The 10,162-nt window shown below is 33.6% G+C and overlaps 1 protein-coding gene across 1 annotated transcript; it reads right to left on the bottom strand.

Moving 5' to 3' along the window:
* Positions 1-898: 898 nt before the first annotated feature.
* aph-1 (gamma-secretase subunit Aph-1) lies at positions 899-9,640 on the bottom strand. Its single transcript, XM_027364358.2, has 5 exons — positions 9,363-9,640; positions 6,709-6,828; positions 5,818-5,918; positions 4,353-4,603; positions 899-4,061 (listed from the first exon to the last, which is right to left on the bottom strand). The coding sequence occupies exons 1-5, from the start codon at positions 9,473-9,475 to the stop codon at positions 3,870-3,872; spliced, it is 777 nt and encodes a 258-aa protein (XP_027220159.1). The 5' UTR covers positions 9,476-9,640; the 3' UTR covers positions 899-3,869.
* Positions 9,641-10,162: the final 522 nt, after the last annotated feature.

The following is a 10,162-nucleotide window of genomic DNA, read 5'->3' as shown; positions in this document are numbered from 1 at the left end:
ACAAGTGGTCCCGCCAACAGTACCCCATGATCTGGCGCAAGGACCTATCACAAAAGGCAGGAATAGGTAAGGATATTGGAGAACAAAAAGGGAATAGTGGACAGTGAGGAGGAGAGGATGGAGTTTGTTGGGAAAGAGTAGGAGGAAGAGGGGTACGGGTAACTTGCCGGTAGCAGGATTGGAGGGTGGATGAGGGATCGGAAAATTTTCTTGGGTCATGTCTAGGAATATTTGAATGTCTTTTGACTTCCTGGGGGGGGGGGTGAGAAACAAAGAATCTCTTGTGAGGAGAAGAGGGGCTAGACGTTCAAGAAGAGGAAAAGGAGGGTGTAGTAGAGATTGTGGAAGGCGAAGATGGAGTAGAACGGTTAGGTTGTCTCGTGCAACATGTAAAGTGAGGGGGAGGAATAGGCTGGTATCGGAGAAGTGGTAGAGATTGGACTATCTGGATTTAGAATGTTCCAGATATAAAGCTAAAGTATTTTAATCAGATGCCACATGCTGCGGTCTAGAACAAGTGCATATGCTGATAAGACACAAGAGGTTTTATATTGTTTCAATACTTGCTCAAGTAAAATTACTACAATTTTCCATCACTACAAAATTGATGCAATCTCAAATGTGATTCAATATGCCAGTAGTTAATACACAAGTTCACAAGTATGGTAATGGGAAATGCTTGTTGAGTAAAATAGACTGTGCTGCCAAATTCGAATATACAGTATTTAATTCAAACTGAACACATACTGTTACCATTCACTGTTTTGGCTAGACTGCTTTATTATTGTAACCAATACATAATTTGACTAATTTTTGACTGATTTTGAAACTGTTTGAATGCAGTCATATATTAATCTTTCTATAACAACAGAACCAGGGCAATGGAAACCACACTAACGACCTTTTAGAGTAAGCTTTCATGTTACAAACATTTTTATTTACAAATACATACAATATATCTTAATATGAAAGTCATATTCCCATAATACAATTACTGAAAAGTTTGAGGGAAGATCTTGCAATAACTTATTCATTCATTATCAAGATAGAAATATGAATCGCCATACACTGTATTTTCCCTGTTTTGACTCCTCCATAACTTGCAGGGTAACTTGTCAACTTCAGGAACCATTTTTGACAAAGGAACCTACCTTCAGTTAATTTTGGGCCAAACTTAATTTTTCAAATAGCTTATCTCCTGTAGAATATTCTCAATATCAAAACCTTAAACTTATCCACAGGAGAATAAGAGGATTATTAATTAAACTGCTGCAAGGAATACTCTGTTAATAACATGTTAGCACGACAAACACCCAGACAATCTTTCAACCTTTGTGATACATACTTAAAGTTGTCAAAGAAACTATTTTTCAATACATAAATACACTGTTAAATTCCTTTTCAAATTATAAAAAATGTGATTAACTAAATGCATCATATCATAAATTTGCTTTTCAATAGAAAATGATCATTTATAAATAATAAAAATGTTAAACCTTATCACTATACTATATGGCTTTGAAACTCGAATGCATATAAAATCAGGTATGGATTCCCACAAAGCAAATTGATATGCAAGTAACTTCACTTGACTATTATGAATGGTAACTATTCTACTCCTCTCATAAAAAAATAGTTGAAATTGAGAGATGTACTCACATTCAAGTTAAAAAATACAGCACTGTGGACCAATTGGCAACTCCTCACAGCTTTCACTACTGATTTACAACCTTTAAACATGACTTTCCCAATGAAATATGAACTCCTCCAGAATATCCTTCTGTACATTATTTATTCTTTCTTAAACTGTTTAACAATTTCATTGTGATGAATTATGCAGCTATTAATGTTAATAAAAACTGATATCTTCAGTTACCTAGCATTAGATTAGCTTCCACAGAAAATGTTAGAAAGCATTTACCAAATATCTTTAAGTCCCATGAGCTTGAACTGAGTTAAGAAGTTTTTCATTCATGAGAATCCATTTCATGGAATGCATAATTGCAAACGTTCTCTTGGTAAATAATCAAACACATTATAATAAAAATTACATAAAGCTTCAAACTTCTCTATTGTATATAAGCATAGATATTTTCAAAAAGTATGTAAGTACACATACATCAAATTGTACAGAACTTATTTTAGGAAAAAGTGGCACTTACTATTCCCTTCATAGTAAATGGAAATGCAAATGAAAAAAAAAAAAAAAAAAAAAAAAAAAAGTAAAAGCATTCTTTCAGATTATGAAGTTTAAAATCTACACTCTCCAGCGTAACAAATATTCAAATAAAATACTTCCAATTCAAAACAGAACTAAGCTCCTTTCAATATTCCCTTTTATGTTAAAGTAACTTTCTCTCTTGTATTTCGCTACTTACTCCACTGATATACTGTTCAATTATTTTCACTTTATATGAACTTACATTAATCATAAGCACTGAAGTCTTTCTCTCCTCAAATTAAAAATATTTCCAAACAATTGCCAGATCTGTTAACCTTTTACATGGCTGAGTAACCAAAATATGGTGAACAAGCACTGAATACTCCTTTCAAATCTAACTCATTTTGAAGCCACCACTAACAACTTTATACAAAGCTATTAGCATAAAAATCACATATTACATAAAAAATAGGAGAGGAGGTATTCTGTATTACTTATGCAAATACAACCCTAAGATTTTGACAACTGTCATATTATTACAATTATTTTCAATTAGACTGTCCAGTTGCATCTTTTCTAATTTTCTAGTAACCCATTGACAAAGATATATGCCCTGTCCACTGTAGCTTTGCTTTGATTTGGCTTCACAATCACCTTGTTACCAAAGAATCAGTTACTAGATCTATCTGATCGTATCTATTTACCATATTTCTTGGGTTTTAGGGAATAAACTTTTCATTTCTAGCATTATCGTTACAATTATTTAATTACTTATTAGTCTTACAAACATTTAATCACTATAAATTCAATAAACAATAACAAAATCAATAAAAATATTAACCTTTCTTTAAATCTGTCAAGGAATGGGGTAAACAGTTGAAATCAGGTGACCCTAGTAATTGCCTGTATGATGACTAAGCATTCATGCAGCCATCTCTAAATAAACAAAATTAATAAACTAACCTCACAGTGGATAGGACATGTATAAATAGGTTAACAACTCTAACCAAAATGCCAGTGACATATTCTGATAACAAAAGAGAATGTACATTTCTAACATTTTAGAAAATTGGTAAAAATTATATTTTAGAAAGTCCTTTAAAACATTTTCTATAATAATGTAGTCCCCATCACAAAATAACACTTATGACACATCATCTTTTTCTCAATATTGTCTACCATTTCCTCATAAAACAAAATTAATTGTTAATTCTGTAGTCACCAAATTAATCAATGTCCCAACAGAATAAGAAACAATGACCAAAAATTCAAGACTTACAGAAAGTATATACCCCTACCTAGAAAAAGACAAATTATATAAATAAGTCATCTTAATATTACATACCTTTGGAAATATCACAACAGTAGTAAATTAGTTTTAAAAACAGTTTCTAGTTTAGCAATTACTCAGTGCAAATATCCAAACAATTTTATTTATGCAAATTATTAAACATCCTTTCTATTCAGGGAGCAGTTCTGACACTAGAAAGTAATCCTTTCTTTGGTGTTACACCACAAACTGACTCTCAACCCTCTAGAGCATCTCAAAATATGTTGTTAAGGACAGCTACTTCTCATTTTAACTTTGCTGCCCACAAAATCTGAAATACAAAATTCACATCCTCCTTGTTTCACAAAATATAAGAGGACGCTTCTCCTAGAGGTGTAAGGTTATAGGTCCTAGGTAAGAGATCCTTGGGGTGGGGTCTCACATTCCTCCAACTTGCGTGAAATTGCCAGTTGCATCAGCATTGACCTGTAGAACCTGCGGACGGCCTCGGAAGGCAGACTGGATGGTTCTGTGTGAACCACCAGCAACAATGAAGGCCAGCACCCCAGACAGTATTGTTAGAATCCAGATAGTTGGAATGGTGACAGAATAGATGGGGTTCATGAGCGTCTGTAAGGAAGAATAAAAGGAAAGAAAAGGAGTTAGGAAGAAACTGTAACTGGTTTGTCTATAATCTAGAATAAATGCCCTAATAACTATTACATTACACTGACCCTCCACATATGAAAAAACAGAAGTAATCAATATAAAAAGTAGTGAAAAATTAGATGAAATAAAAAATAATAATTATTATTATAAGAATAAAAAAGAAGAATAAATAGATTAACAAGTAAAAATTCTTTCTTGCATGCTGAATCACAATGTAATAATAAATAACATACAAAAAAGTAACACACTTACTATACAGGAGGCTAGCATATGGCACAGGATAACATAAGCCAGCTGCAGATAAGCTCGGCGATGGAGGGCATTGAAAAACAGGATCCCCCAGAAGACATGGAGCAGGATGAACGCAAGACTTGTAACAGCCGAGGCGATGAAGAAGTTTTTGGGGTCACCTTTCATGCCAATGGTTCCTGGTCCTGTCATATCAGCTAGTACATTCACAAGAGAGAAGGCACCAGAAATCATTCCGAAGCCCAAGCCAGACACTGCAGATTGAAAAGAGAAGGATTACTTTAACCCCTAACAGGCGGGCAGAATTAATTGATAATCGCATCAATACAACAGGAGCTAAAAAAAAATATGTTGTTCTGTCAAATTGAGAGAAGATTATGATAAGATTTAAAAATAAAAATTAAGGTAAGATAAGATTTTAAAAAAAAGAAAACCTAAGCTATTCTTCCATATACACTCAGACCATTTCATCCCCTCATTTTAGTTGATTACAGGTACTTCACTATCCTAACACCCTCCCGAATCACAGTATAAGATATAGTAAGCATCACTGCACCTCCTTGTCTTGTCCCTCACTGCCACCCACCCACTATTTTGGTATTGTTCTGAACTTTAACTGTTAAAACTGATCCAATGAATATTCATTTATACAGACATTCACATGCACAGAAATAAATGCATAAATGTTTATCTATATGATCAATATACATTTATCTATCTATCTATCTGGTAGATATGCATGTCTAGACTGATAGATATACATTTATTTCTCTGTATATCCATGTCGGTATATATGAATATTCATTGGGTTGGGCCTTACACAATTTTAATAAACCAGCCAATATTCTTGGGTGTGGAAAATCATTCCTTCTAATCCTTTTACCATAACAGCAGACCTTAGCCAATTTTCATCCTATGTTTGTCCAAAGTTTGGCAAATATCACACCAAAACTAGATTTTTTCTTTGTATTCTAAAGAATATAATTCTATGTAAATATTACACTAAGGGCAGATTTTTTGTTAAGAAAATAATTTAATGCAAATATTACATAAAAGGTAGATTTTTTCTTTGTAGTTTAAATAATATAATTTTATGCAAATATTACACCAAAGGCAGATTTGTAATTTAAAGAATATAATTCTATGCAAATATTATACCATCAGTTTTTTTATCTCCATAATTTAAAAAATATAATTTTATACAAATATTACACCAAATGCAGATTTTTTTTCTTTGTAATTCAAAGAATATAATTTAATGCATAACAAATCAAATGCATAAAATAATATTCTTTAAGCTATAAAGAAAAAATTGCCATTGGTGCAAGTTCAAAATAAACAGTGTTGTGGATGGTAGTTACAATTGTGTGCAAATATTAGATTAACTACAACAACTAAACTCTTAGAATTATTAGCAACAACTCACATCGAGAGAAAAAAGTTATATAAGTGATCATTTTGTACTTACCATAAGCCAAAATGTGTTTATTCTCAACAATCTGCATGTTACCATCACTGACTTTCTTTAAACCTCCTTCAGCTTTTTGTATCAGCAAGAACCACAAAAATCTGAAAAAGTAGGCATTTTTAAAAACTATTTTGTTACACACCTCCCAAAAAATAAGGTGCTATTAATTCCAAAACTGATGCCTAAAACCTTATTGCCAAAAAAAATTAACAAAATAACTGATCATGCACGGAAGAGTCCTTGCATTAGATTATGTACCCATGATATATATAACTAGTATCATCATTTGACATTTGGGCCTTTAGGTTTGAAGATCCTTAAGTGTTGAAAATCTTTATGCATTTACTTTATATAATAGTAATGTCACTAAGTCGCTGCCAAATATTTACAGTGAAGATTTGTTCAAGCCACAATTTTGGAAGACATGAATCTTTTTATTGTTTACAGATCACTATAAATTGATACAGAGTTCCTATTTCATGGGAAATTTGACAGAAAAAAAAAAACATATGGTGAATGGTAAACCATATATCACACTTAACAACCATCACAGTCAAATATGCTGAAGTTTACCTCTAGTGAAGGATTAATCATCAAATGGCAAACTGACTCTTTTTCTAGATTCGGTAATTTGTTTTAATTAGTTTTCAATCAAAAGTATTAAAAAATGCTGCAATTTCATCTCAATAAATCTGTTTGCCAACTATCTATTTTTCCTTTTCTTCTTAAGTAACGAGATCAATGTTTTGATTCTTTTCACTAGTAAAATAAAGTCACAGAAAAATTATTAAATACTTCTTGCATCATCAATATGCACTAAATAGCACTGTACAATACCACTGACATAATATAGTTCCCATGGTGTGAAATCAAACCTGTAGGAATACTTACCTAAATAACTCTTGAAATAAAACAGAAAAGACTACCCCAAATGCCAAGTAATCTTGTAGTTGTACTACTGCTGTATACAATATTGATGAGAAGAGCAGTGCCAGCAACCAGAAGAATGCACTGAAAATGAAAATATAAATCTCACTGAGATTTTGTACAAAGTGTAAAATGCATGTACAATTCAAATTGATTAACAAAAAATACTAATTACAATAAATTTTTTAAGAAAAATGTATTTGAATTACAAATATTTAAAAAGCAGTATCATATCCATTACAACTTAAATAGCACTTTGTTAATCAAATCCCTCGTAACAAAGTATATAACAGCATGATTTTATTTAATTCTGAAACACATATGATATGGCAAGGGCAGGCCAGGTTTCTGGTCTGGCTGTTGCAGTATAAAGACATGGTTTTATGGCTTTAATACCATTAGTTCTTCAATTACAGCCTCCCAAAGGCAGCCTAAACCTGTTTTCATTTTTTTGGAAAAAGTGTAATAAACTTAGTATTAATGCCAGCATAGTATTTATTACTGCCATTAGGTTTTAAAGAACATCCCACCCAAATTAGTACAAAAATATTATTTCTGTTTTGCATGAAGTTTGACATTATGAAATTACTAGAGCCATTTACCTCTTTCAAAAATCAAGAAACAAATAAAAATAGTAAAATTGTGATTTGAATTAAATTATTTGGTGCCACCGCTTAAAAAGGAAGACACATGCAATCTTTTGCCTAGTTTATATCACACAATCATCTTTGACATTACAATCTAGCAAGAGAAAATACAGAAAGTGAGTGAGAGAGACTGTGAGAGTGTCAGCATGTAAGGCTCAGAGGCCACTGCATAATTTCACTAGCGCATTTTATGAAGATAAAGTTAGATAGAGGTAGAAGGGAAAATACCGCTTGTCTCAGTTGCATGAGGTTACAACTGGTTTGGCAGGACAAAAGGATAGCACTAGGGAAAACAGAAAGAAAATGGTTTTAAATAATGTTTACTGGACATTATTTCAAATACTCATGTGCTAATTAAACAAGAAATTCTGTAAATTAATTTTTTTTTTTTTTTTTGTAAAATATTGGAATAATATTCACAATAAAAACAGCAAATTTATTAAATCCTAAGGTATATATTTACAAAATGACTGCACTATGACAGGGAAAATCTAAGGACACTGTCAAAGAGACGTAAAAATTACACTCAGTAATAAGAGAAATAATCTGCATGGGCAAAGAATGACACCAGAAAAGAAGAAAATAGCAAAATGCTTTGCAGACGGACTAATCTCAAAGCAATCAATGAGGGCCCAGAGGCAGATTTCCCAGATAGGGAGATACAGTGATTGAGTGGAGGTCCAGAGGCAAAGCCCTCGGGTAAGGAAAGTCTTTGTATCAAGCAGTGATGTTTATGGATTTTCAGGAGTACCCCCTTTGTTGTCTAGAGTAATGAGGACTTAGTCTCAGTCTCTCATGATCTTAATCAAAGGTAGGTCACATGTATATTTCCTATTATCTATTTCATTAATTAACCCATTGGATGAGAAGGGACAATGAACAATTTATCAGGAATCTTGAGGAAGTCGTAGGCCATTTCATAGAAAATGACTTTCATCCAGCCCAACTCCTTTATTTTAACGTATTTAGTAGAAATAATAAGTCACGGGACTGCCAAAACCTACTAGATTACATTTTTTTTTCAAATTTTTGAGTATTTTTTTTAATTTGTCGAAAATTCAGTGCAACGGCCCCTTAAAGAATGGTAGTGAACCTATGGGGCAGGGTTTGCATGCTGTCCTGGCTGCCATCTGGCAGACTGGTACCATTCCCCCTAACCTGTTGTGGGGTGTGGTCATCCCTGCCTAGCAGCTCACCATAAGGGACCCATGTATGTGGAAATGCAGCTCCCCAATGGTGATAATGAATTTGGTGCCTTGCTCCTGGCAAAAAGTTTACTTGAGTGCCAATTTTCCCCGGTGTGTGGCTTCTAGACCCAGCCCACATGAACACATATTTGTGGTGTCATTGCCTCCCTATTATCATTTTTTTTACATAAATGTTTTTTTTTTCCACAGTATAGATTTGCCATTTGATATATTGTATCAAAATGGCAATAAATTGTTTTCCTTGCATAGTCTCCATATCATCTCCTTAAGTAGTCTACTGCCCTGGGTAATAATAACAACAAGTAATGAGTATCTGATAAACACAATATATGTAAAGGATATCAGATGGCAATTTCTAAAATATTGAGTTTTTCATAATGGGCTCTAAGACACTTGCATGTCCAATAACTTTGTTATTATTGAGTTGCAGTTGGAGTTCATAGAGGATAAGTTTCTTAGAATCACTTGCTCTATTATTTACATATATTATTTTTCAAATAAAAGAAGGCTGGCTGGAAATTTACCTGTACCAAAAAATGTTTGGAAAGTTAGAAACTGGTTGAAACTAGGAATTTACCTGCTTTCCTTCTCAATTTTTCACCTAAATCTATTCCATAGCTGAATATAAAAAAACTGTATAAAATGCTTAAAAATAAATTCTGACGAAATTATCCAAGAAATTACCTTCACCCTTGTTTGATATCTACCCCATAACCCAACAAACAGCAAACTATGTATCAAACATAAACCAAGAGAAATTCACCTGGCGACCAGCATTATAGTCCGAATGGGGTCTGTGGCTATCGTAAGTCCAAACATCGCTAGAGAAGGTCCAAAGGCGATTAGCCCACACCCGAAAAATTCTGCTACTGTCATCTTGAAGAGCAAGCCGTTATACAATGCTAAAGACGTTATTTACAAGTTTTCTGACGATTTTTCATCTACAAACAACAGCTTGACAGATCTGTGTTGACACTCAGCTGAAGAACTAGTGGCTCAGCGTTTATCGGCCAATCAGAGAGAGAGTTGCTCTGGACAGCCAATCACAAAGAAGCTCTGATTCATACAAGGAGCATAGGTATAAAGTTTATATATTTTGATATATAAATCAAAGATCTTTTATGTAAATACACAATTTTATTTAATTTATCTTAGATTCTTTAAACTTTAAATACTATGTTCTATCAACTTTAACATTTTTTTCTCATTATCTCTCTCTCTCTCTCTCTCTCTCTCTCTCTCTCTCTCTCTCTCTCTCTCTCTCTCACTCACTCCCTCACTCACTCACTCACTCACTCACTCTCTCTCTCCCGCTCTCTCTTTCTCTCTCTTTCTCTCTCTCTCTCTCCCTTTCTCTCTCTCTCTCCCTCTCCCTCTCCCTCCCTCCCTCTCTCTCTCTCTCTCTCTCTCTCTCCCTCTCCCTCTCTCTCTCTCTCTCTCTCTCTCTCTCTCTCTCTCTCTTTCTTTTTCTCTTTCTCATTCCCTTTCCCTTTCCCTTTCCCTTTCCCTTTCCCTTTCCCTCTCCCTCTCCCTCTCCCTCACCCTCACCCTCACCCTCACCCT

Source organism: Penaeus vannamei, chromosome 4 (assembly GCF_042767895.1).
Source record: "Penaeus vannamei isolate JL-2024 chromosome 4, ASM4276789v1, whole genome shotgun sequence".
In the NCBI taxonomy this organism is placed as follows: domain Eukaryota; kingdom Metazoa; phylum Arthropoda; class Malacostraca; order Decapoda; family Penaeidae; genus Penaeus; species Penaeus vannamei.
The sequence above is the reverse complement of the archived record's forward strand: the minus strand, read 5'-3'. Positions and strand labels throughout refer to the sequence as shown.

Bases quoted from the DNA above. Each gene is read 5' to 3' on its own strand.
- aph-1 (XM_027364358.2), bottom strand. From the start codon at position 9,475: ATGACAGTAGCAGAATTTTTCGGGTGTGGGCTAATCGCCTTTGGACCT. The intron at 4,604-5,817 runs GTAAGTACAAAA...TTCAATCTGCAG, and splicing joins TAAACACATTTTGGCTTATG to TGTCTGGCTTGGGCTTCGGA. The intron at 4,062-4,352 runs GTAAGTGTGTTA...TCTTCCTTACAG, and splicing joins ATATGCTAGCCTCCTGTATA to ACGCTCATGAACCCCATCTA.